Source organism: Eretmochelys imbricata, chromosome 11, assembly GCF_965152235.1.
Source record: "Eretmochelys imbricata isolate rEreImb1 chromosome 11, rEreImb1.hap1, whole genome shotgun sequence".
Lineage (NCBI taxonomy): Eukaryota > Metazoa > Chordata > Testudines > Cheloniidae > Eretmochelys > Eretmochelys imbricata.
Window position 1 is genome coordinate 68,470,242 of NC_135582.1, and position 27,563 is coordinate 68,497,804.

The window sequence follows — 27,563 nt, forward strand, 5'->3', positions numbered from 1 at the left end:
AGAGCTGCAAATAGAATCCAGCCCTCCCGAGTCCTCCATTAGTACCCTACCCACTCAACCACACCACGACCTAGCAAAGTAGAGTTAGAGCATTACAGATAAGAGAGGGATATTCAGATGTGTCATACGTGTCGTTACTCTTTTGATGATCGGCGTGTCTCTGTCCTGACCGTCCATCAGGACTGAAATGCTGTAGACATACTCCACTCCGGGAGTCAGGCCAGAGATAACAATGCTACCAGACTCAGAAATCACCTCCCGCGGGGCTTCTCCGCCTTGACTTGGTCGCACACCCAGCTGTAGAGGAGAAGAAAGGGGGAAGGTTGCATTCCAGCCTCCCATATGAGCCATCGAGGTGCCTGTAAGCACACTTGACACATCCTCCAAAGTGATTAGCTGATTTGTTGTGGGGAGGTTAGCCTATGCTGGAACACAGAGGGCATGGATAGCCCTGTAGGCGGGTAAGCCTCAAGGAACACAGCATCATGCAGCAAAATGAGACAGTGCAACCTCCTGGTGCCACGTGACGGACGATCTTCTCGAGGCCCCAAATATGGGCCTGATCCAAAGCCCACAGAAGTCAGGTGAAAGACTCCCATTGACTTCAATGGGCCTTGGAGCAGGCGTGTGTGAGCATCACCTCCTTTGCTTAAATATGTTAACCCCTGAATAGTCACTTCAGATTAAGAACACAAGGCACTGCCCTGCTGTACTCAGTGCTTCCATATTTGTCACTACCCTTCTTTCCCCAAACCATTGTCTATGGCCATTCGTTCTTAACTGGTCCGAGCTGGGTGACAGCTAATGGAATTAAGCAATAGAGAGCAAAACAGATCCAAAGGCTTCAGTGGGAAAATACCTTGAAACCAATCCTTGGCGCAGGTGTCCAGGTAACAACAATAGAAGTTTCTGTCACTTCTGTGTTATAGGGAGGGATGGAGCCCATGGGCTGCACTGTGAAAGGAACAGAAAAAACGGAGTTCAAACTCAGCGATACCCAGAGAGTTACAGAAATCTAACTCTGTGGGTAGCCCTTTGTGATGTTTAGGGGTGGGGGGGGAGAAAGGGGTGTCAATGTTTGTTACCATTTACAATATTTGTTTTCATAATTTGGTTGATCCTAGCATATATTCACAGACTTAGCACAGAAAAAGCTTTGGCTGAGATTTTGCATTTTATTCTTTAAAATACTGTCAATTCAATTTAAAAAGTATACAATTACACAACACATTCCTAACCTGGAATGGACTCAGTCCAGTCAAGTAGATGTGAAAGGCAATAGCTTTCTTTATCTCACCCACACAGTGTCCTCACCACTAAGGCAGACACTATGGGCCAAGTGCATCTCTGGTGTAACTTTACTGAAGTCAATAATATTACAGCAGGGATAAATGTGGATGCTTGGTCTTAACTTCACACTGATATAAAACCCACACACTCCATTGAACAAAGGATGTGGTTATCAGCCTTATCGATGAGAGATTTTGATTTTTGTTTATATCACAGCTTCATCATTATTTGAATAGCAAAATCTATCTATTCTTTCTACAAGCATGCAGTGGTTCTTAACGAACTCATCATAACCCTAAAATCTTTGGGAAGAAACAGCCCTTTTATCTACTACTCATTCTCTTCAACCACTAGCTAACACACCAGAAAGGCTCAAACATAGAACTGTCTGAAAATGTTTGAGGAAAAATGGCTTTTTCATCAAAATGCACAGTTCCAGGGGAAATGTCAGCTTTTAATGATATTTTTTTTCCTGGGTTTTCACCGCAAATTTGAAAATCCAACTAACAATCAAAATCCATTGGGTGAAACTAAAAACGTATGCTTGCCTGAAATGTGCTGGTGTTTGGGGTTGCCGACAGCTGACACTTTGGAAATCTTCAGCTTTAGATTGGTTTTTCAACAAAAAGCTGGAACATTTCATCAGAAATTTCTCATTGAAATGAAACATTTTTTGGTTTTTGCCTAAATTTCTTATGGAGTACGGGGGGAAAACCATTTCCCGAGTAGCTCCAGTCAAATATTATTTCAAAGGACTTATTTTGAAAGATGAGTTAGAGGGGCCGGTTTCAAATGCAGTCTACATTTTTGAAGATGACAGTGTCATTGGTAAATGAATAAGCACCCATCATGCTTACGAGTAGTGAAGATTGCAGTTTCTCTGCTGCTTTGCTGGTTGCCTTTCACCGCCACAAGGTAGACAGTGTACTCGGACCCAGGCTGCAGGTTCCTCAGTGTGTATTTGGTGGCAGATGGCCCCACGTTGTACTGCTTTTGTTGGCCTCCTCTTGTGGGACCTGCAGTCAGTTGGTATCCTGTGATCGGAGCACGTGGTGGAGTCCAGGTCACTAACACTGCAGACTCAGTAACGTTGTCAAACCTTAGGTTGGTGGGAGCATCAAGTTCTAGAAGAAAACGCAACGTGTGAATTAACAGTTCTTCCATGGGTTTAAGCCTAAAGTTAGGCTTTCTTTTGAAAAATCTTGGGTGTCGTTTTTTAAAAATACCAAAACATATGCACCAATTTTAATTAAAAAACACCACCACACTTCTGGGGAGGAATACTTTAATCTAAAATAGTCAAGCGGGGGACTATGCTGTAAAATAACCCTATGCAGGTTTGTCTCTCCTATATGAATTATACAAGGTTTTTGGAATGTTTCCTATGTCTCCATACTGGTATTCTTTTTATCCTTAGGTGCTTTGCTATGTCAGGGCCTTTAAGTATGTGCTTAAGGTTATGTACGTACTTAGGTGGTGTGCTGGATCCAGACCAAAACGAATGCAGCAGAGCTGTTAACCCCTGACAAAATGCTTACTTATAGGAATTAAGGTCCAGGAAAGGTCCTGGGAAAAAGCAAGCCCAATGGGAGTTAGGCATCTGAATACCTTTAAAAAGCTGGCCCTATGTTGCTTAGTGCAGTAGTTTTCAACTTTTCCATGCCCAATCCCATGTTGCAGCTAGCATCAGTCAAAAAATGTTCCATCTACACATTTTTTTAAAATGGAACATAGTTTTTTGACTAAATGGAAATCTGTGGAAAAAAAATGGTTAATGGAACCTACCCCTCCAAAAAAAAAAAAAGAGTCAGTTTCTGGGTTCTCAGGCCTGGTCTACACTGGCGTGGGGGATCGATCTAAGTTACACAACTCCAGCCACGTGAATAACGTAGTTGAAGTCGACGTATTTAGACCTACTCACCGCGGTGTCTTCACTGCGGTGAGTCGACTGCTGCCGCTCCCGTGTTGACTCTGCCTGCACCTCTCGTGGCGGTGGAGTACAGGAGTCGGTGGGAGAGCGCTCGGGGGTCGATTTATTACGTCTAGACTAGACGCGATAAATGGACCCCTGCTGGATCGATCGCTGCCCGCCAATCAGCGGGTAGTATAGACATACACTCAGTGTTTTAATTTTTATCAAAAATTTTTGGGGAGGGAAAAAATAACTCCCTTCCCCACCCCTGTCTATAAAGAAAAGAAGGATGGTCATAAAGAAAGGGAGAGTTATTGCGACCCTCCTCAAGCCTGTTAATGATCCTCACGTTGAGAACCAGCGATTTAGAGGATCTGAAGCTCTACTGACACTCGGGCTTGTTCTGCACACAAAATGACAGTGTTGTATCTCTCTCTCGTATGTAGACCTATACCGGTACAGAATTTGACCCGTCAGCTGTGTTAGGCTTTTATCACTTCTTCCACCCATGCAAAACAGATTAAAAAAGCACACACGATCATAGCTTATTTGTAGGCCACTGTTTAACGGAAGGACAAAGGGAGAAGCAAGTTTGCACCATGCGAAGACTTTTGCTGGAGAGTTTTTCTTGGGCAACCTGACTGATTTCTTTTTCCCAGGACTTTCAATCACAAGACACAATGCATCTGAATACTTTTAGCAATGTGGTTAAGACAAAGCAGTTAAGTGGATGATTACAGCCTATGGAAAACAATTCCAGATGTGTGTTACAAGGTCTATGCAGGCCTATTCAAATGGCTAGGCTCAGCTTCACATTCCAAATAAACATTTGGGGCCAGTTTTGCAAAAGAGCTCAGCTCCCATTTAGGCACCTACATGAAGTGGGCAGATTTTCAGAAGCGCTATGCACCCAGCAAACCCCAATGAGAACAAACACTGGAAATTTTAAGTCTCAATGGGAGCTGAGCTCTGGGGGAAAATCTGGCCACTTGAGGTTTTTTTTTTTTTGGTAAACAGCGAAGGAAATTCAGGTTGGGATTTTCAAAAAGGGTTTTCAATGGGATTTGTGCTCCTAAGTCATGTAGATGCTTTTGAAAATATCCGGGCACCTAAACTTATTCATTCTGAGGAAATGAAATAAGATCAAAACGTCTTTTGCTTCTCTCTCTTTTAGACACTCTGGGCCAGACTTTCAACAGTGAGAATAACTGTTCAGAATATGAGATCAATGAGAGTTGAGCCCTTTTGAAAGCCTGGCCTGGTGTAGAACTTCAGGATCAAAAACTGGGACACTGTTGTGGCCACTCTTTCAGGGTTGTGAAATACTCACAAGAGCCACATTCGGACGTTCTTTGATCGGCTTCCCTTGGGTTGGGAAAACACTTCAATAGCCATACCCAGCTGTTACACAGCGCTTGTCATCAGTAGATCTCAAAGCACTTTACAAAGGAGGTCAGTATCATTATATCCATTTTACAGATGGGGAAATCAAAGAGATGCAGAGCTTCACCTCTTTCCTTTCTATCCTTCAGTTGCTTGCTTCCAGCCTCTCTATGGTTGTGGGAAGCAAAGGACAGAGGGACTGCCAGGAAGTCCCCTTCTCCTCACACCAAGGAGTCAGAGGAGGGATTTTGCAATGCACTGACTGGGCCACTGATACTGTACTGTCGTCACTGACAAAATCACGAGAGGCTTTGACCTTGAACAATGATTAGTGGGAAACACGCACTCCCTATGGGCCTGATCCGAAGTCCCATTGAAATCAATGCAAAAAATGTCCAGACTTCAGTGGACTTTGAACAAAGCTCTGTGTGACAACAGTGAAACAGGGCTTTAAAAACACCTTCTAGCAGGGGAGCCAGAGGTCTTGACGTTTTGTACCCCCCAACATTTTGATTGATGAGGCAATTCATGCCTCCTGAAAGGAGTAGCAGGACATCATATCATGAACCAGGACTGACATGGTAACATTGGGATGTATTGTCACTTTAACTATGTGCCGATTCCTGTTCTTAGAGATACACGCACTGCTCCTGTGGCAGTCAATGAAAGCCAAGTGTGCAGCAATCAGCATTTAGATTGGGACGTACAAAGGCAGTCTTAGTAGGCTCCCAAATCCCATTGAAATTCACCCTTAGGTGCCTTTGAAAAGTCACAGCCTCAGACCTTTGCTAGCAATGAACCAGAAGGGCACATACCTTCTCAATCAATTAAAAAAGAAAAAAAGAGAGAGAACTCCAGCCACATTAAATTGTTTCCAAACACCATGAGAGTTAAACCCCTATCAGAAAGCACTGGAAGAGAATACATCTATTAAGGAGATCATTGCGTGATCAGCTGAATTCTCAGCCCCCATCATTTTGCTTATTGGGTGCTGCATGGCTAGAACGAACTGTTTCACTTTAAGTGATGTATTTACATGTTACTCTAAAGGAGGGGAAAAGAGTCACTTCCAAGTCCATAAAAAAAAACATCAAGGAAAGACACTTACTAGTCGTTTGCTCTCCAGTCAATGGCTTGCTCTCCCGGCCCTGGAGCACTGCAAAGACCTTGAAGAGATAGGTCGTTCCAGGTAAAAGGTCAGTGACCTCAGCAAAGTAATTCCTGGTAGTAGGCAGTTTCTGTCCTTGTACACCAGGGCGGTTAACTGGGAGGACTTCCACCCGATAGCCAGACACCGTGCTCGATGGTGGGGTCCATATGATGGTGATTTTGACATCGGTGACTTCCACAAACTGTAGCTCCTTGGGTGAAGGAACATCATCTGACAGAAGAGAAACATTCAGTAAGACAGAAGGATTCCTTACAGAATGGTAAAGGTGACTCCAGGAATAAGGTACGGAACAAGGAAGAAGTGAGTTCTCACTGAATAACTAAACTCTTAGACGTTTGACTGAGACCAGAAACTGTCAAATAAGCCCTATCTTAAGAAATGATTTTACGAAAATACCTGAGTCTACTGTACATCTGAAATTACACTGGGTGGCTTAGAAGATTTTAGTCTAAGCTTTACACACGATTATTTTGTTGGCACAAAATTAAAACTGAAAAAGCAAATGCACATAACAGCAGAATGTCGACTCTGTAGAGAGCCACAAGTTTGAGAAAAACAACAACAACAAAAAGCCCATCACTGGAAACAAGAAGCTATTTTGCTAATTAAGAAGAAAAAGGCTTTAACGAATGATTGGAGAGTCTATACATTAATTTTAAATCCAATACCTTTATAATTAAACAACTACAGGGCGTGACCCCAGCCTCACTGAAGTCAGCGGTAAAACTCCCACTGGCTTCAATGGTGCAGTATCAGAGCCGTTGTGGAGTCTTATATTCAACTGAGGTTTCTGATTACTTGTGCAAATGAGTTACACGATGCCTTATGGTTAACCAATACAAACATCGATAATTCCCAGACTATATGAATGACAAATCATAAAATCATTGGGCCTACCTAGTTCATTCCTGGCATTGTTCTCATCGCAAGAACATCCGATTCCACTCTCACCACACCGGCCCTAATTCTTTCAGAACATTTCTTTTTGGTTCTGTTATACAGCCTAATTGATTCCTTTTTTTTACATCAAGGGCAATTTTGTTTCAAACTTCGGTGCCTACAGTTAAGCTCCCAAATCCCTAAGTGCTGAGCAATTTCCACTCCTAATGACTTCAGCAGGGGCTCAGTACCTGAAAAAAATCTGGTTAATTATTCAGATGTTTAAATATGAATCAGGGTACCAAACCCTAGACATCTGAAGTATCATGGCAACAAGATACCCTTTCAATACTGGTAACATTATCTCGCACGAGAATCTTTATGATGACTTAGAAAAATCTGTTGAGATTTTCCCTTTGCCTAGACATGGTCTGACAACAGGGATCAGCCTTTTGACTGGCCCGTCATCCTACTGCTAGCTATTAATATTGTTTATTCTTTGTACTGCAGTAAGCACCTAGGAGTCCTAGTTATGGATCCCGCTGTACTAGGTGCTGTACAAACACAGAACAAAAAGATGAGCTCTGCGTAAGTGGTCCTGCGTCGACTTCGCTGTGTACGTGTCTTCACTTCAGTTTGGCTCCCATTGACGCCAAGTTCCTCTCTGCACCAGGTTAATACTGCAATCTCCCCCAAGCACCACAGAGTCGTGGCTGATGTAATTAGATCCACGCAGTGTCACTGTAGACATTGCGTTGCTTACATCGACGCTTCCCGGCTTTCGGGAACCATCCCACAACGTCCCACGCTGATGATACAATCAATACAAGCGCTCCTAGTGAGGACGTGCGCCCCCGACACAAGGTGGGCACGCACACGAGTGATTTAATAGCCGTGGGGGTCGTATGCTGATGTAAGCTAGGTCGACATAATTTTGTAGTGTGGACGTGGCCTAAATAAGCATTAAGTCTCTGCTAATGAAAACAAGTGATCCCAAAGTGGTCATCTCTGATTAGCAGAAAGCCGCATTTGACTTTAATATGTCAATGTTTAAAGCTTGTACATGAGCTAAACATTGGCGAGGTTTCTGGTAAAGGACACTGTTGATTGTATGCCCTTTGCTGGTGGTCCACTTACAGCTAAAGCAGGACTCCAGAGACTGCATTTTTCTTTTCATTTGGCCCTGCTGTGTCTGACGAATTGCTTTGGAATTAACAATATCCCAGGAAGCATGCTGGCTATTACCTTTGGGTGGGATGCCCGTGGTTTCCTGCTGGATAAAGACAGGAGTACTCTCTTGATTTTCTTCCACTGCATAGATGGTGATGTTATACTGAACCCCAGGCATTAAGTCACTGAGGGTCACAGAGGTAGCGGTGTCGGGCAAGTTGAGCTCCGTGCTACTACCTTCCACTGATGGGGTATAGACAATTCGGTAGCCTAATGAGACAAAACAGACATGATCACCAGACACAATCACTATCACCAGCACAAGGAACTGTAAAAATAAGATATGAACACATTTTCCCCCAGGGATCCAAAAAACACCCCTGAACTTTTAAGAATATGCGTCCCAGGTTTGTTATGGGGATGATGTGGGGGCAGACAGAGGCCATGGGTGCAGAGGATAGTGGGGTTGCAGTTAGTCAAACCTGGATCTGCAAGTGAACCCGCAGAATCAGTTGGCACCCAGCCCACTGAACTAGGCTTCAAACTGGAAAACCCATCAGGAATGAAACAGGCTCCTTGCAGCCTGCCTGCAAGGGGCATCTTGTACTCCCCATTTGTCTGAAAGACACTTTCCATGTGGCATCCCAGGGTGGACAGAATTGCTCATTTGCTCTGTGGCGCTTTGTATGTTCCTCTCTTCTGAATGTCAGGTTTTGCAAACATTCCCTCAACAGTTTAAAATAGTTACATGTAAATGAGGCAGACCTGTGATGGGAGCTTGTGGTCTGCTCCAGCTAACGACTATTGAAGTGTCATCAACTTTATCCACGTTATGTTTGGGAGGTGCATCAGGTGCTGTTTAAAAGAGGTGAAGGGAATAACAGATGAGAAAAGCGAGTGATGCCAAGACATGTCAGAACATCTGAGAACAATCCACAGAACAGAGACTTCCAAAGCCAAGCAGCACATCCCAACATGTACCTGTTGTCTGGGAAGTAGACAGGATCAGATTCTGTTCTCCTTCTTCTGAGATCTGATAGACGTTGATGATGTACTTACGTCCAGGTAGCAAGTCCGGGATGTTAACAGAGGTGGCTGTGCTCGGGAGATCTTTGCAAAAAAAGAAAATAGAAAAGACTTTGCAATGTTGCTTTTTTCTCACCAAACAAACCAACCAAAAACTCTGGGTTGGTTCTGTCGACTCACAATTTTCTTGTGATAACATTTGCTTGGTCTGAGCCTGCTCTCTAGTCCCATCACAAAGCCCCAGAGTCTAGGATAGTTCTCTACAACTGACAGGCTACTTAGAAGAAGGTCGGGGCACGGACTAGCCAGGGGAGACCAGGTCAGCCGTAAGGTGCAGTGGCAGGTTTGCACAGCAACCAATTGCACTCTGCCTGACTTTAGCTGCTGCTATGAGTCCAGCACTGATTTGACACCAATTCACACCCTGATTTGCTAGTTGTCAGGGAGGGTTTGAAGAATTATCTGGGTCGTTCATGCATAATTCATATTAAACATTCAGAGGGGGCAGCAGCTGAATGGAAAATCAATCAGAGAATGTCGTCCGTTCTCTCAGAGTCTTTTCCGGAGCACAACTCCTGGTAGTGTTTAAACACTATCCTCATAATGCCCCTGTGAAATATTACCATCCCCGTTTTAGAGAGAGAACTGAGAAACGGAGAGACTAAAGTTGACCAGCCCATGGTCACACAGAGCCTCTATGGCAGAGAGAGGGATGAAACCGAGATCTCCTGAATCGCAGCCTAGTGCTTTAACCCCCAGCCCATCCTTCCCAGCTCGTCGAATATGCTGATATTCCAGAATGTGGAGATCTCAGTGGAAAAAAATATTAAACAAGAGTTAGTCAGATCTTGAAAAAAAGGATGGTTCTAAGAATTCACACGGATAGAAGAGTAGGAGAAGCAACTCCCCACCACGGAGCTACACTAATCTACCCTGGCCAAACAGGTTCAAACATCTGCCTTACCAAGGTACTGTGGCTCATCCCCCTCTTCACTAAGTTCATACTCAACGCGGAATCCTGAGACAGTGTCAGAGGCGGAAACCCAGGAGACTACAAAACTACTTGCTGTAATTTCTGTGACCGATTCAGAGGTAGCAACCACAGGAGAAAGTGGAGTTGTCTCTCCTGAAAGGGTGTTGCCTGCAAAGGAAAACAGATGCGGAGATGTCAGAAAGTATTACTTGAATTAACAAATGCCAACCCAAAAGAAATGAAGGGACAGCTCTTCAGCTGGGGTTAACTGACATGGGTCCATCATCTTCAGCGGAGCTCTGTCGATTTACGCCAGCTAGGATCTAGGCGTACCTATTACCTTTCTAAAAAGGCAAGTACGCAGTGTGGCAAATAAGCAAAAAAAACCAGTCTATTATAATATCCACAGAGGATGCAGCTGAATTTTTCCACAGGAAACAAATAACTTAGGAAACGATTGTACAAGGAAGTAAAGTGTAGGACAGCGGCTGTATGGAAATACGGTTTCATACGGTTACTTACTAGAAATAGGTGTCGTACTAGTGGTGGTAAAATCAAAGCGTGTGACCTCTCTGTGTCCATATTGCTGCACGCTGATGAGCTGCCCTTCATACAACACCCCAGGTTTCAGGCCCGAGATAGTGTGGGAGTTCAAGTGACCTGGAATGGTGGCTTCTTTCCACACCACTCTCTGGTTTTTCTAAGAGAACAAAGACATCCAATACCATGAAAGAGACCCCCAAAGCCCATGAGCAGAAATCTCAAATTATGCTTTTATATGGCAGCCGATCACGGTGGCATCTGGAAGCCTATGTCTGTGGCAGGACTAATATCAGGATGAACAAAAGTCCTCAGGAGGAGGAGGGGCTAGCAGTGCACTGTGGCCCTCCAGAGGCATTTAGCTGTGGTTAATGTATAATGGGATACTGGATAACGATCCTGTTAAAATTAGGGATATGCCCTGAGATTTTAATGGTTCTCCTTTGAAAAGGTTTAAGCAGCAATATATACCCAGCGATCAATCAAGAAGCTAGAAAAGTCAACCAGCAATTCTACAGCAGGTACAATATTTGGAGATCATCCAGTAACACACTGAGCTACCCTCTGACAACAATGCTCAGCAAGATTCTTCCCCTCTGACCCACACTTGATTTCTATGGGAAGTGCTAAACTAAATCCCCACCTTGCTAAGGTCAGGCCCCCAGTGTTTAAAGCCCATTTCATTAAGGAAGTCCAAAGTCCTTATCCAAAGTCCATCGAAATCAGTGGAAAGATTCCAACGGACTTCAAGGGGCTTTGGACCAGGCCCAGATTGCTCTCGTAACGCCAAGCGGTGGGTATGCACCAACATGTTTAATGGATGAGTAGGCATCTATAAAGAGTGTTGTCTGGGGGCACTGTCAGACGACTCATTTGCATTGGTTAAAATGAATCATTCTTAAATATGAATAAGCCAGCAAGCTGTGGCTAACCAGTTTTGGCTCAGACTTTACAGAAGGCAATGACTTGTGTTTATTTAATCTGCTGCCAGATGTTTACATCTTTGTATCCTGCTCATTTCTACCTCCTCGTTATGGTGATACAATCTGTCCCAGTTGTTCCAGTAATATGTCCATGGTACAAAGCCAACGTTCCCTCCAAATAAGGAAACTTTCACAAGGATTTATACTAGCCATCCAACACATAATCAACTGCCTAATTTTCCAGCATATTTGCTAACTCTGTAGACCCAGATCCTCAAAGATACTTAGGCACCTAACTCCAATTGAAATCATAAATTCATAAGCACATTGATCAGTAATGCTCACTCACAAATATCCATGATCACTGTACATGCTTAGATAATATCTGTCACTTTTAATCCTCAGTGCAAGTGTCCTCTACAGTAGGGAAAGATCACTGAATTAGCAACTAGAGCTGGATGAAAACAGTCCTTCCCGCCCCCCCCCCAAAAATACCTTTTTTTTTCTTTTAATTTTAAGAAATTGGGAATTTTTATCAGAAAATTTCTGTTTTCACTAGTGTTTTTCAGGTTTTCATTGGGAAAAAAGTTAAAAGCCCAAAACCAAAAATGTTTTGATTTTTGGCTTTTGAGAGCCTTGCATGGATGTCAGGAGCTACAAATGCAGATGATTTATATTATGATTGAAGGAAGCACTTACCGGTTTCCATCGGAGAATATACTTGGAAATGTGAGAGGATTCGGGTGCATTCCACTGGATAGGATGGGAGTTGGGATGACTTGCACTCTCAGTGATAATCACTTGCACAGGACCAGTGGCACCTGAAAGGGAAGTTCCCCATTTTAACTTAATTAGGGAGTTTTCCCCTCTAGTTTGCTATTCAGTGCATCCAAGATTTATTAATCAAAATGCATTTGCTTGTCCAATATTACTATGAACATTTGAAATAAATAGGTTTTCACTCTATCCCCCAGGTTCCAACACTCATTATAGCGAATGCTCTGGTACACCTGTCTCATCTTGCTCTATAGGCATTAGCATATGCTGTCTTGAAAAACTTACAATGGAAGACTTGTGTCTGTGATGGAAGACTTGTGTCATAAGTGGTATGGAAAGAGACTTGCAAAACAGAGCCAGATAGTTTGACAGAGCAAGGGGAATAAGAGGACTTTTTCAACATGTGCTTATTATAAGTGAAATTTTATCAGTTACCTTTCGCTGCAATTTGGGTTAATTTTTAAAAGCAAAAAAATCTCTGCTAACTTAAAGCCTCATCCTGTGTCATGCTAAGGACCTCTGGCAAGGTGCTGAGGATCCTCAACATGTAAGCCAATGGGAGTTGGGTAGGTCCAGCACCTTGCTAGACGGGGTCCATGGAATGCTTTCCCAGAATTAAAACTGATCTCCACGGCTAATTAGAGTCTGTCTCAAGGCAGGATCGATGTCCTAAGAGCTGCACAAGGCAGCCCAGTAAAATCAGGGTGCTTCAGAATGCTGGAGAATCTTAGATGCTGACCAGCTGGAGAGAAGGTCAACAATACGGCCACCGCCAGTAAAAGGTTCAGAAATCTCTTACATGTACTGGAACAAAAGCAGAACTAGGGGCAGAATAAGTTTCCATATAAAACACCCACATTTTTGTGGAGCTGTTTAGGGATAGGTTGTGAACCTCTTATTCAGGAAGTTGCACCTCCATCTCTCAATGGGACTAGCCCCATATCATCATACGATTGTTTGGATAAGGACCCCAACCTTAGGCTTCAAAAAAAAAAAAAAAAAAAAAGGAGGGGATCTCTAACAATTTTCTTTACATTTATTCAAATGACACATTCTTCCATCCTGTAGCAAAAGGCAGTTTTTCTGCTAATGATTGAAGATCATCTGTTAAAAGACCCTATGCATTTTACAACATCTCTGAATCAACTCATTTTAAAACCTGCGTTTGAAACGACTGCCTTAAGCACCTGCATGGAGGAAAAACATGACTTGCACACACAGGCCCACAAGCCAACCGACAGCCCAGAGGTTTAGTTGTAGGCCTGCAGCAGAGCACTTTTGTAAACTCAAAGGCCCCGATTCAGAAAAGCACTTAATCATGTATTTTAAGTGCATCCCTATGCAGCAAAGCGTTTACGTACATGCGTATGTCCCACTGACTTTAAGCATGTGCTTAAGTACTTTGCTGAATCAGGACCAAAGATGCTAATGGCTTGCTCCAATGCTCACTAGAGACCAATGGAAAGGCACCCACAATTTCACTGGGTATTGGATCAAGCTCATAATTCACAGCACCTTTTTGTCTTGTTTATGCTCCTTTCTCTGACTCCTCCCCTGAACCACATTGTGAAAAGCTTTCAAATAAATGCTGAAAAGGTCATTGAACACTCAGATGGTCTTACACAGTAGGTGTAAGTTCCCAGAGAACTCCAGCATAGAGCAGTCTGACTCCGCAGGATGATCTGTTATTTTAGCCATTAAATCCCCCTCCTTTTTTTAAAAAAAAGTTTCCTTTTATGGTCTGTTTGGATAACAGCGTAACATACATACCTGCATATACTTAAAAAGACTTCCAGCCCAAACAAATCCCTACCCACCCAGAGAATATTTCAAAGCTTGTCTAACCCCAAATCTACATTCAGGAACTTTATATTTGATTCATGTGCACATTTCCAGGCCCTCTCATGTCTAAAGAAAGTCCGAAGCCTTGGTTTCTAGTCTAACGGAGCGCATATTTCACATAACTCAGTGAGATGTTTGTTTTAGAAGTCTGAGGCGTCAATGAGGCTCAGTAAGAAATTCAGCAAAGAAATCCAGAGGGCTGTGTCCCATTCTTCCTTCACTGGCAGTCCTTAGTTCTACCATCCAATTCCTGTTTTGCTCTCATATAAGAGTTCAATTGTGAGCCTCAATCTGTGTCCACAGAGAGAGAGAGGAAGGATGGGTAGGGCTGGAGACACAAAGGCCTGGATCCACAAACGTATTTAGATTTCTATCTTCCACTGAAATCAACAGAAGTTAGGAATCTAAGTACCTTTGTTGATCTGACCCAAAGAGACTATGCAATATGGCCAAGGTCAAACAGAGTATGGCACTAGCTTGGGATTTGGGAGACACTGATTCAGTCCCCTGCTGTGCCACAGATTTCCTGCCTGGCCTTGGGCAAATCACTTCGGGTGCGTCTACGCTGCAAAAAAAGAACCACAGCCACACAGAGCTGAGTCTCAGAGCCTGGGTCAACTGACTCAGGCAGAGGGGCTAAAAATAGCAGTTTAGACATTCAAGTTTGGGGTGGAGCTTGGGCTCTGAAACCAGGCATGGGGTGTGTTTCTCAGAGCCCAAGGGCAAACATCTAGATGGCCTTGCGTGGCTCGCGCTAAGTCCCCTGACCTGAGCTCTGAGACTCACTGCTGTGGGGTTGCAGGGGTTTTTTTTTTTTTTGCATTGTAGACACCCTCTTAGGCTCTTTGTGCCTCACATCCTTTCCTTCCTCACAGGGCTGTCATGAGGATAAATCATTAAGGATTGTGAGGCACTCAGGTTCTGGGTTAATGAGGGCCACACAAGATGCAAGGGGATCTAAAGAGCCCACTTATACCCTTCATGGGCCACCAGCATGGCCAGAGCCTGTAGGGGTGGGGCCAAAGCTGCTGCCATGTTGCCTCGCCCCTTCCTCATAACTGGGTGGAGAATGAGCAGGCCGTACAGAACCGCCAATTCACCAGGGAGCTGGAATAAGTGAGCAGAAAGGCAGGTGATTACCTGCCCCCCACCCCTCCATAGGGCAACTCCCCAGTGAGGATGAAAATTCAAAAAATCTCAGAAATGTTCACGAGCTACAAAATATTTCCATTTCTGTCAGTCAAAACACGGTGTTTTGATCAGTTCAATACATTTTTAAAAAAATGTATCGGGTTTTTGTTGTTGTTTACTATAATTAGCTTATATTTCAAAACAAAATGTGATTGCAAACCAGAAACCCAGAATTTTTCATTCCAAAATGTCAAAGGCAATGCTTCAACAATTTTAAGTTGTTTATTTCCCGCCCCCCAAACTTTTGAAGTGAAAAATTTGTCCGAAGCTAACAGTTCTCTTGAAAAACTTCAGTTTGGATGAAAAAGCATTTTTCTGATGGAAAAACATTTCATCAAAAAACTCCTGACCAGCTCTACTTATGAGTACTAACCTGCCAGCTACTCACAGATCTCATTTTATTCTCCTTAAGACAACGTATGTATGTAAATCACAAGCCTATTATTTTGCTTTATCTGTGTTTTCACAAGGATTCCATTTATATAAACTAAAAACATCACTCATACACAGTTACATTTTCACTGCAACATACTTCTGTTATTAGAGCATGCTGTTTTGCCTCAGAGAAATGTGTGTGATAAGACAGTAAGTACACAGGTCTGTAAAATACCAAAGCAGTCCAATGGTTGTTAACGGAGTACTTACCTTTTTCCGAGTCTGGCTTTATTAGAAATTTTTCTGCCAATAATCAAAATGGGATTGATAATAATCATCTTTGTGATGTAGAAGAAGTTATGCACTAAAATTACTCTGTCCGTTTTAACGGAGCTACTTAATATTTATACCAACGTGGAAGCAAGGTCTGGGCCAGTGAACCACACAATACATTGAGAGTGGAACTGGTTTTCTACAAATCCTTTAGTCAGAGTGTTTGCCTGTAAAGTTTTAATATTTAAACTAAGGCCCAGTTGGAGAAGCAAACTTTAAACAGAAGAGTTGGTGCAACTGCTGCTCTTATCACGTTATGTTCATGGAACTACGGAAGAACAAACCAGCAAACAGAGACATTGACCTGCCTCTGAATATTTCCTAGAATTGATTGGGCAAAGGAGAGTTCAAAAGTTTTGCTTGGGGCACTGACCATGGAAGGCATTTTCTGCCATGGTGCATTTTGCTTCAGCAGGTGGGTTGGGTAAGAATATAGATTCTTCAAGCAATATATAGATAGTAGATAGATTGCAAAGCTATCATTTCAGTGAAACACCAAAGTGGAAATAAAACCAAAATGGGCCAGATTCTAGTGTGAATCTAGATTCTAGAGTAACCCAGTGAAGCCAATGGAATGACTCCGATTTTTATGGTGATCAGTCTCTGACCCTCTACTTGTAAGATTGACACTTTCTTGTGTCCGCCTTCAGGTGGAAACAGTTCTGCTGCTGAAGAAAACCAACAGGAATTTCCTACCATGTTGTGAGCTGAACAACTGCAAACCATCCACAGGCAAAAGAACCTAGAGAATTCAAACCCGTACTTGCTCGTTATATATAGGGAAAACCACCTAACCTTATTTGACGTTGACAAGGATACGAAAGGACATGCAGATTGCCGAGATCAGCAGAGGAAGCAGGCTGGGTATTTACCCTGTGCTCCACTCATGTGGCCAACCCCATCCTGACACACTAAAACAGAGCTAGTCAGGAGAATGTGTTTACTCTTTAGGATTCTTACCTGGATAGGTCTGCAGAGGTTGACAATGCCACTCTCCAATACCCCGGCCGTAGCAATAGCACTGGTATCTAACACCATGAACATACTTCTCCCACGAATCCCCAATTTGATAAAAGGTCCGGGATTCTGAATCCTGGCACTGGTCTGAAGGCACGAAACAGGTACAGGTAAGTGTCAAATGTTGACTTAAACGACCAAAAAACCAAAATCAAAATGTTGGATCAACATACAGGAGAAGAAGAAAAACACACTGCAAATAGCGTTCCTCCAAGCATTACTCAAAGGGGCAACAGAAGTCTAACTTCAAAACTAGGGTACTTGGAAACTCATCCAGACCCTAGATTTACTACTGCAACAGCAAGTCAGAGGTTTGGATATTAATTCAGCTGGGGTATGTTTTGAAAAATGACAGCATGCCAAGGACAGGCTCTGATCCTGCAGTCCTGCCGCCTCCTAGAGTCAATGGAGCCACAAGGAGCTGGGCAGCAGATATTATTTTACAGCCTGGTTCGGCTTCAGCCACTGCACCTGTTCGTCTCTCCTTTAAGGCTCAATCTTGTTCCCATGAAGTCAATGGCAAAACTCAGGTGTAAACTCTACAGCAACACCATTTACTTCAACACACTGATTCCAGACATAGGTGAGCATAACTCATATCTGAAACCGGCTCAGTAAGAGTCTTACTGATGGACTGCAGTGAGCATTAACTGTATACTCCCTTTGGGAGAATGGGGACTAGGTTTGGGGAAATCAATGACAAGATTCAACAGACAGCAGCTTTGTTGATATTTTCCAACTCATTTTAAAACAAATTTATTTCCTTCTTTCAAAGGAGCAATTTGCAAGAACTTTACTATCTGATCTCCAGTAAATCTGGGCAGACATACGATAAATAAAGCAGAATTTAACCACTAGTGCTTTCTGAACTGTTGCCAAAGAAAACATATTAAAGTTCTCTTGGGGTTGGTAATCGCAGATCAAACAACTAAGTCTTATCACCAAATCAGAGTTCATTTTTTTGGTCAGAAAAGTAGAAATCTCTTCATTCTAGTACAGAACTATGATGGTTTTAGCTAAACTCTGGCATGCTATTAGCACTCACACTCTTAGCATTGGCTTGCTCGCTTTTTGTTTGGCTGCCCAGTATAATAAGCAGCCAAATAAAATAAGTTTCGTTCACGGTAAGATAATATTTGCTGGTGCAATCTTCCATGCTTTTCAGTTCAGTCAAGAGACCAGAAGATTTCGGCAAAGCGGAGAAAAAAGAACAATTTACAAGGTAGGGTTTAGCATTACTGGCTTGTTCCACACACCAGCTGATTGCACGAAATTGGAGGTCCCTGCTGAACGCCTTATTTGTCAGAGTTCCGTCGAATGGGTTGCTAAAAATGATCTGTTAGCCCGTAACATTGGCAGCTACTGAAGCTAGAGTGTGTTATAGTGTAGGAATACTCCACGGGAGGAATCAGTAAGGAGTAAAGTTGCCACTACCTATGGTTATTGCAGATATTATCAGCTTCTCCCATGACATGTCAGATAACCTGAGTTAAGTCAAACTCTGCTCTTACTCACTGCGCTGCAACTCCTCTGAAGTCACAGTCACTCCAGTTTTCTCCTAGTGTGATTGAGGGCAGATTCTGTCCAAAGATCTGGCCCAAATTCACCCACCCGCCCTATCACACATTTCCTTGTTATTGCGTAGCTACGACCTGGCCTTGGCGAGCGGAGCAGCTGGGAATTAACCTACCGACAGGATCACATTTCCATCTCCCACGACCCTGGCCAAAGCATGTGCAGTTCAGCATGTGTCCTTCTTCATGACGCTTGTGGAATGTCTGGTTAACATCATAGGTGATGTCATCGACAATACACTGATCTGTTTGAGAGAAAACAGAATACTTCCCTCAACGATTGCTTTAAGTAAAAGAAGTTACAGAATACTTCTTCTGTGGAACATATTCTTCCCCCTCCCCATCAGCGCAATGAGACTTATTGCCACAAAAAGCTCTAGAAAAGAGAGACAGCCCCTCAGGTATCTGTCAGAGATAAGTGTGATCTTCCCAGGATAGGATTAGACACTATGATCCCCTGTGTCCACTTGTCAGCACTGATATCAAGGGGACTACTTGTGTGGCTAAGGGATGCTTGTAGGAAGGAGGTTTGCAGGATCCAGGCCCAAAGTATTTAGCCTTATTCAAATGGGGTTCCCGTGGCATGTTGATTACAGCACGTGAAACAGCAACTAAAATGACATATTAAAAAAATCACTGGGTTTGCTTATAAAGGGCTAGATTGTGATATTCTTATACGAGCTGAGCAGCACGTTACTCCTTACTGATTTCAGTGGAAGTAAAATACTACTCGGTGTGAGCAAGGGTATCACAATGCAGCCCAAAATGTTCTCCGCACTTTCTTTTGCTTGGTATCTTGACGACACTTTGTTGTAACCCTAAGAGAGGAACTGATGTATTATACGCCCCAGTTATTACTCGTACCCACTGATGCACTGTGCAGGGCCAGATCCCCCAGTCAACAGAGCTATGGCAATTTATACCATTTGAGGACTTGGCCCTAACCCTTTATTCTTAAAGCAATCTGGTCAATAAAAGCTAGTTTAAGAAAACAAGCAAACCTGAAAACCCCTGTAGAAGTGAGTTGCTTTGTGAAGCAATCAACCGTCATTAATATGGCTTGTTATTTATGGAAGGATTTAGCTGCACTGCTAGTGGGCAGGGCATGGAATCAGCCTCCAAAGACCCATGTTCAATTCTGGGTCAGCCACAGCCTTCCTGTCCTTGGGCAAGTCATTTAATCTGCACTGCCGCTGTTACCCAGCTGTAAGATGAGGCTAGTACTTCCCTGCCTCACGGGTGTGTTGTGAGACTAAATCCACTGATGCTTTGTAAATGCTGAAATATTACAAGAAGGCCCACAGAGGTTTCCTGAAAGCTATGATCTATCAGCAGGGTTGAGAGAACCCACACCCTTAAAAAAATATATATATTTTCCTGACTAGGTTACTTCGCTCATTTCAGCAGAAGTTGCTTTAACCTGACAGTTTCCTTTCACTCTCTCCCACATTTCCCTGCAACACCCATCCTTCAGAGATCAGAATGCTGAGTGCTGACCGTTTAGACAGAGTTAGAAGGGAGCTTTACTGAACAGCAGATCCTTTAGCTGTGCATCTCTCACCGTTCTGCACAAGATGCATGGAAAACCTCAAAGCCCTTGAGAGAGCCTTTCCGTATAAATTATATCCAATTTCAGCAGTGGTGTTAGCGTCCTTTCTTGGCTCTCTGACAGCACCCACTCTGCTTTTTCCAGACATAAATTCAATGCTGTAAGTAGCTTTAGGATGATCAAATGTCTATGCTCTCCCCTTTGAAGTCCTCTTTTTTTGGTTCTGTCTAAGCACTTCCCTACTTGGGCTGCTTAAAAGAAATCTCAGTACTGTCCTGCCAACTTTTCATATAGATTAGCCTGCAAAGGTAATTCATCCTACACAGAGGAATTAAAAACCTCACTTCAAAATAGCACAGCAAGACTGCACTGCCCTTTAACCCTGTCTTCAAGCTTCAGCCTAGCCTGGGGCTTTGTCTGCACAGGAGAATAGCCCCAATTCAGCAACCAGAGTAGCTGCAATGGTGCTGAACCTTAAATGTAAGCAAGAGAACGCAAGGATGTGCATTGATCCAGCTAATCGAGGGTCAGTGAGAATTGAATTGGTGCTATTCCTGACTGTAAACAACATCTGGATCTTTGTACAAATATACCTCCTGGCCTCCACAAGTGAGACCTGTTGAAGTACAATTGTTTTTGGGGCCTGCTCTAATTCCCGATGAAGTCAGTGAAAAGGATCCCTTTGACTTCCATGAGAGTTGGATCAGGCCCTTGGTGCATAAATTAAGACACATACCTCTAAGCTGGGAGTATGCAAGGCAGGTCCATTCACCACGGCCATTTCCAGCGCAAGTGCATCTCATCATATGGCCCATGTCGTGCTGTTTGTCCCACTGGTCTCCAACTCGGTACATGACACCTTCACTGGTTGTGCAGATTTCCTCATGGGCTGTTCAAGAAGTGTGAGGGGTTTTATTTAGTGAGAGTTACAACAAGCACAAACATTCATATAATCCACTATACATCTTCCCGTGGTGTTACAGGTTCCAAACTCTACTGTGGGGGTTTTATGACCCCACTAGGTTTCCAAATCTCACTTTCACTAGGTGCTGATGTTCTCTAAATGCAAGTCCCTGACATTAGTTTATTCACTCTAAATCAGGTCTTTCTACTTCCAGACCTGTTAGATGCCCCCCTACTTTGCAGACTGTGTAGTTTGGCTGTGCAAAGTGGGTGTAAAACCCACCACTGCTGGCCATTCACTTTACACAGATGTAAAGAAAGTGAAGACCCAGCCATGTTGCCTTTAAAGGACGACAAGAAAGACGAAACTATCACTTAATTGTCACTTTACTTTTTGGTAGACAGAAGTGGAGGAAAATGTCTTTTGTTACAAGCCTTCTACGAAAATGTGCGTTCACCACCGTCCAAAGGAAAATCATGGGCCAGACCCTCTGCTGCTGTAGGTCTGTTGAATTTGGAGCTATGGCAACATACATCAGCCGAGGACCTATTCCCATACTTTCACCTAAATTACCGTTTCTAAAGGATTTTATCTCCTGGCTGAATTCCAGCACAGGTTGGACATAAAATTGCCTTTGCATTTTCAATGAGATGGGGAATTCTGTTTTGCCACTTCATGTCTTAAAGTGTTACATCTCATTCCTGTGCACTGTTTAACACGTGCTGGGTTCCATCTCAGACGTGGCTGCATTTCAGTGGCGGGTGGAATGATCCTTGTATCTGTCACCTATGTCACAGGGGTACTGTGGGGTTCAGTTAACGTTTGTTAAGACATTGAGATCCTCACATAAAAGGCACTGCTATTCGTGTAAAGTATTACTAGCTTTATTTGCTCCATACTGGATTGTATGTATGCTAGCAAATGTAGCACGGGTGCTACCGAGTTAGAAAAGGTTTGCCGTTTAAAATGGGTTCTCATAGCCGCCTTGTGTTCTGATCTTGCAGGAAGTGCTAATGCTCTCCGTTGCCTTCGTTCTAAACACACACAACTCCTTTGGACATCACTGAGGCTTGCATAAACTGAGACCTGCATAATTGCCACAGTAACAGTGTGATGCTAGAAACACAGGGTCATCTGTAACTGCAAGATCTGGCAAGAGGAAAGGATGAGTAGCGAGGAAGAAGGCTTCAGCAGACATAAGGCCAGATCCTCTGCAAGTGTAAACCTCTACAGCGCCACTGACATCAACGAAGCTAAGCAGTTTACCCTGGCTGAGGATCTGGCCCAGAATTCTCGGCAGCAAACGGGCAGAGTAAATTATTATCTATTTGTAATACCAAAGTCACTGGTCAAAAAACACCTTTAGAAGCCCTAGAAGCAACTTGGACTGGGTTACAGCTACCTGGAAGCCACTAATGACTGAAGGTTCACTGCAGTGACGGATGCAGCTCAGTGGACACCTGGAAGGGCTCCACATCCCAATTGCATTTCATGGGCCACAGTCCGAGAACCACTGGCCTTAAACAGAAACCTCAATGACTGGTCTTGAACAGAGACCAGCCAGAGATTTTCCCATCCAGCACCAGCATCCACAACTTACCAGCCATAGGGCAGAAGCCAAACTTCTGGTCAGCATCATAGTTCTGGGTGGTTCCGCACCACTTCATGTTGTCTTTCCGTCCCTCAGAAGTACAATCCGTGTAATTGCGGTTGTTATACAGGAAGGGGAAGTGGCACAAGGCACCGTTGGAGTTGCCACCCCGGGTCTGGACCAGAACTACAGAAAGCAGGAGGAGTAAAAGAAAGAGATGTATCTGAGCCAGCATTCTCCTCAGAGGAGCCAGGAATTGTTTCAGAACATAGCACGGACCCTCAGTTTGCATGTGCCCCTCCTCAGAGTACCCTTAACCCTCTTTTCTGACGGAGACTAATTTAATCATACAAATGTAAACTGTGTGAAAGGTTGGTCCACATCCAACGGATTTGCATAACCAGAAAGCACCCGCCATCCCCCATGCACAGATGTGCAAAGAGTGGGCCTGGCCATGGGAATCAGAGTAGGGAAATCCGGAATAGGACCCCTGTGCCAGGGAAGGCATCGGCATTGGAATCATAACAGCGGCTCCCTAATGCCCACAGACTCCCCTGGCAGAGAGGATCATCAGAGGTCTGCTTTAGAGTTTCTTTGCACCAACAGAGTCAGCAGGAACAAACAGGAGTAGGGTGAGGGAACTGGTCCAGTGAGTCAAATATTCTCTCCATTCTATGACACGTGTACAACCCATGGAAGTAAATGGGGCTGGATGGATTTAACTGAGAGTTGGGCTGTGACCAAGGACTTTAAATAAAACCTCAGCCCTTAGGAAACAGTTGCAACTCAATGATGTACAAATAGCCAGGAAGAATGAAGCCTTTGCTTGCGTCCTCCTATATTGAGATTTCCCAGGCCCACAGTGGAGCAAAAGGGATCTCTTAGGCACCTATCACCAAAGCAATCCAGAGCGGCTGAATTCCACGAATTCTCTTAAAACAGAACAAATGTGACATGATGGAAAGGGATCTCGAGTTTCTTCTGAAGGAACCAGAAGATATTAAAAAAAAAAAAAAAAAAAAAACTCATGCGAGTGAAAGGCTGCTCAAAAACAACAGATCTGAGAAGTAGTATTTTACCACGTTACTAAATCTACCAATACATTAATAACTTCAGCCGTGCTTCACTTAGGGTCAGATCCAGCAGAAATTCCCCTGTCTGGCTGCTGTCTTACGGAAGGTCCATGGGCTTCCAGACCATTGCCCTTCCCGCCCCACCCCACCCCCAGCTGATGTAGAATGTTGCATTAGTCATGCCATAGCACCCCTTCCCAGTGGCAGATGTGGATTGCTGCTATATAAGGCAATCTGACTGGGAAGTCAGGATTGAGGGAGTGACATCAGAGGATTGCACAGATAAGACTCTGGGCAGTGTCCTACCCTCATGGCCTAATATGGGCCAGGTCTCTTGTCTGACTAGTTGAAATTCAACCAGCCAAGAGAGGTCTAAAGGTCCCTTGTATCAAAGACACTGAGCTATACTCTGGTTAACAGCTTCATTTTTAAGGTCAAGTAGGTAGAGCAATAGGACACAAAGATTTTCTTAAATAAAAATGCTGATCTTGGCCCTTTCCCAGACATCACTACAGGAGACCCTCGCTAGCTAGTTAAAGAAAACCCTCAAGGGCAAAAGGATAGACATGTAGTCCCATCATCTCCTCCTTTTCCCTGGCTACTCCTACTTCACCAGGGGAACTCACACCTTCGCCACATCCCAGGGTTGGGAGTTTAATGTTTGCAAGACGCAGGGAAGATGGGGAACATGTTCACAAGAACTATTCATGCTCTGTAACTTTAATCTGCAGAGCTATCATTTTCATCTTATCTTTTCAGATGGTGTAAATCAGCAGCTATGCCCATTTAGACAAGCTACATCTGGCCCAGACAGCATTTATAGTCACCATACCCAGATACTGGAAATTCAACCTATTTTTCCCCAATACATTTCTCTAGACAAGCTTACCATTTTCTCCAGTACAGAAGGAGTATCTGTTGTCCTGTTCGAAGTTGGAGGTTGTGCTGCACCAGAAGTGTCCATCCGAACGACCTTCCGTGGTGCAAGAATAGAAAGTCTTCCCACCATAGGTGAATGGCAGAACACACGGTTCCCCATTAGAATTGCCACCATAGGTTTGGGTCACAGCTTTAAACCAAGCAAACCACAACATTACATTACAGCTCAGTGTCCCCACTCCAGTTCTTCATGCCCTAAAGTAACTCTAGCTTCTCTGGACCAAATCCTCAGCTGGTATAAATGGCACTGACTTCAATTATCCCAGGCCAATTTATACCAGCTGAGGATCTAGCCCTGTAACATCATCATTCAACCTACATCCTCCCCCAGAAACATACTGCTGCAACTTAGTTTGAATAAAGTTGCTAATTCTGCATCCCATAGCTTTATTCTCCCACTGCCGTATGTACGTAACAAAATGGGAGTTACTTCTGTCCTACAGAACCAGGCCCCAAATCATCAAAACCAGGAAGAAATTTTGATTCTTTCCTTTCCCTTCTCCAAGCCCCTTGCTGTTCCTCATTTTGCTCTTCAGAACACCCTTCTTATACATTCCCCAGGATCCTACATTCCACTGAGGGACAAAAACCCCCATGGGGTTCTCTCTCCCATCAATGCACGTAGGAGCCATGAACATTAAGACACGTTATGAGTGTTGACTTAGGAGAGTGTGTCCTTATGTCTTTAGAAACTGGGCTTCACTACAAGTGAAAACAACAGCTGAAATTCTGTTAGTGCCTGATGCACTGAAGTCAGTGAGACTCTTTCTGTTTCTTGACTTTAGCAAAGCTTTTGACACGGTCTCCCACAGTATTCTTGTCAGCAAGTTAAGGAAGTATGGGCTGGATGAATGCACTATAGGGTGGGTAGAAAGCTGGCTAGATTGTCGGTCTCAACGGGTAGTGATCAATGGCTCCATGTCTAGTTGGCAGCCGGTGTCAAGTGGAGTGCCCCAGGGGTCGGTCCTGGGGCCGGTTTTGTTCAATATCTTCATAAATGATCTGGAGGATGGTGTGGATTGCACTCTCAGCAAATTTGCGGACGATACTAAACTGGGAGGAGTGGTAGATACGCTGGAGGGGAGGGATAGGATACAGAAGGACCTAGACAAATTGGAGGATTGGGCCAAAAGAAATCTGATGAGGTTCAATAAGGATAAGTGCAGGGTCCTGCACTTAGGACGGAAGAATCCAATGCACCGCTACAGACTAGGGACCGAATGGCTAGGCAGCAGTTCTGCGGAAAAGGACCTAGGGGTGACAGTGGACGAGAAGCTGGATATGAGTCAGCAGTGTGCCCTTGTTGCCAAGAAGGCCAATGGCATTTTGGGATGTATAAGTAGGGGCATAGCGAGCAGATCGAGGGACGTGATCGTCCCCCTCTATTCGACATTGGTGAGGCCTCATCTGGAGTACTGTGTCCAGTTTTGGGCCCCACACTACAAGAAGGATGTGGATAAATTGGAGAGAGTCCAGCGAAGGGCAACAAAAATGATTAGGGGTCTAGAACACATGACTTATGAGGAGAGGCTGAGGGAGCTGGGATTGTTTAGCCTGCAGAAGAGAAGAATGAGGGGGGATTTGATAGCTGCTTTCAACTACCTGAAAGGGGGTTCCAAAGAGGATGGCTCTAGACTGTTCTCAATGGTAGCAGATGACAGAACGAGGAGTAATGGCCTCAAGTTGCAGTGGGGGAGGTTTAGATTGGATATTAGGAAAAACTTTTTCACTAAGAGGGTGGTGAAACACTGGAATGCGTTGCCTAGGGAGGTGGTGGAATCTCCTTCCTTGGAAGTTTTTAAGGTCAGGCTTGACAAAGCCCTGGCTGGGATGATTTAACTGGGAATTGGTCCTGCTTCGAGCAGGGGGTTGGACTAGATGACCTTCAGGGGTCCCTTCCAACCCTGATATTCTATGATTCTATGATTCTATGACTTCAGCGGGCTTTGTATCAGGATCTTAGTGCAGAGGCTGCACTAAAGACAATTATGTAGTTAAAATCCTTTTGCACGTTGGTCCCAATCCAACAAAGCACTTAAAGGCTGACTTCAATGGGACTACTCACATAGTTAAAGCTACGCACCTGCTCAGAGTTTCGCTGCACTGGGGCCTTGATTTGTCTAGGGGTGAGCATTAAAAGAAAAGCTCATACCTGTCTCCTGGCAGCTGACACCATTGCCCAGGCAAGTACAAAGCATCTGTTGGCTGCCCTGTGTCTTGAGCCACTGCATCCCAACAGAGTACACCACCCCACTGTCAGTAACACAGTGACCATACGGCTGAGGCTGGGGTTGAGGCTGGGGCTGGTAAAGTGCAGTTCGTACATCTGTGAAGGTTGAGGATGCAGATCCTGAGGCAGAAAATGTTAGAAAAGAGGGATTAAGCAGCAGGCTTTAAAACCAAAAAATAAGGAACAGAAAATCTAGGTTAAGTGCTATGCTGGGATGGCGAACTGCGGCCAGTGGGAGCCGCGATCGGCCAAACCTGCGGACATGGCAGATAAACAAACCAGCCTGACCCGCCAGGGGCTTTCCCTGGCAGACCACGGGCCAAAGGTTGCCGATCCCTGGTGCAGACAAAGCATTAGACTAAATAATCATTGTTTTGGCTTTCAGAGGTACTAGATCACGTTAAAAAATGACAAACCTTGCAATTTTGGAGCTCTACAGGTATTTTTGGATTTGTTAATAATACCAGAACCTCAAGAAAGATAAACCAGGTGACAATTTCCCTTTAAAAGCATTTAACTTTCTTAGGCATAATTATCTGCAGATATTTTTATTGATCGCTTTCCATTTTCATAACATTTGTTTGCACTTCAATTAGTAAATTTCAACATAAAAACAAAATAAAAAAAAATCTCTATCCATGCTAATGATCCTCCGCAACAAGAGCGACTATACAGCCAACAGCTGTGACTAGAGCAGATCAAAAAATGCCAGTTTTTCACAGGAAACTTTGGGGGGGTGGGGGGAACAAAATTGTAAGATTTATTTAAAGTTTCCGATGAAAATGTTTTGCTGTTTTGGATGGCAAACTGAAATCAAAAATGGAAACAAACGAAGAAAGGAAAGAAGGAGGAAAAAAACCCAAACTGAAAAACTGGGTGGATTGTTTTTTCTTTTCCAGTT

At 43.9% G+C, this 27,563-nt stretch overlaps 1 protein-coding gene across 3 annotated transcripts in view; it reads right to left on the minus strand.

Moving 5' to 3' along the window:
- The window catches only part of FN1 (fibronectin 1), a 68,160-nt gene that overhangs the window by 30,123 nt on the left and 10,474 nt on the right, over positions 1-27,563 (minus strand). For all 3 annotated transcript variants that reach the window (XM_077829837.1, XM_077829836.1, XM_077829835.1), the window contains exons 7-22: positions 26,585-26,782; positions 24,383-24,562; positions 22,430-22,606; positions 20,662-20,814; positions 18,493-18,621; positions 16,746-16,889; positions 11,967-12,088; positions 10,327-10,504; positions 9,796-9,972; positions 8,787-8,915; positions 8,571-8,660; positions 7,881-8,075; positions 5,694-5,966; positions 2,148-2,414; positions 860-954; positions 129-297 (exon numbers count right to left, since the gene is read on the minus strand). In XM_077829837.1, the coding sequence (XP_077685963.1) occupies positions 129-297; positions 860-954; positions 2,148-2,414; positions 5,694-5,966; positions 7,881-8,075; positions 8,571-8,660; positions 8,787-8,915; positions 9,796-9,972; positions 10,327-10,504; positions 11,967-12,088; positions 16,746-16,889; positions 18,493-18,621; positions 20,662-20,814; positions 22,430-22,606; positions 24,383-24,562; positions 26,585-26,782 (2,676 nt within the window). The remainder of the gene's footprint in view (positions 1-128; positions 298-859; positions 955-2,147; positions 2,415-5,693; positions 5,967-7,880; positions 8,076-8,570; positions 8,661-8,786; positions 8,916-9,795; positions 9,973-10,326; positions 10,505-11,966; positions 12,089-16,745; positions 16,890-18,492; positions 18,622-20,661; positions 20,815-22,429; positions 22,607-24,382; positions 24,563-26,584; positions 26,783-27,563) is intronic.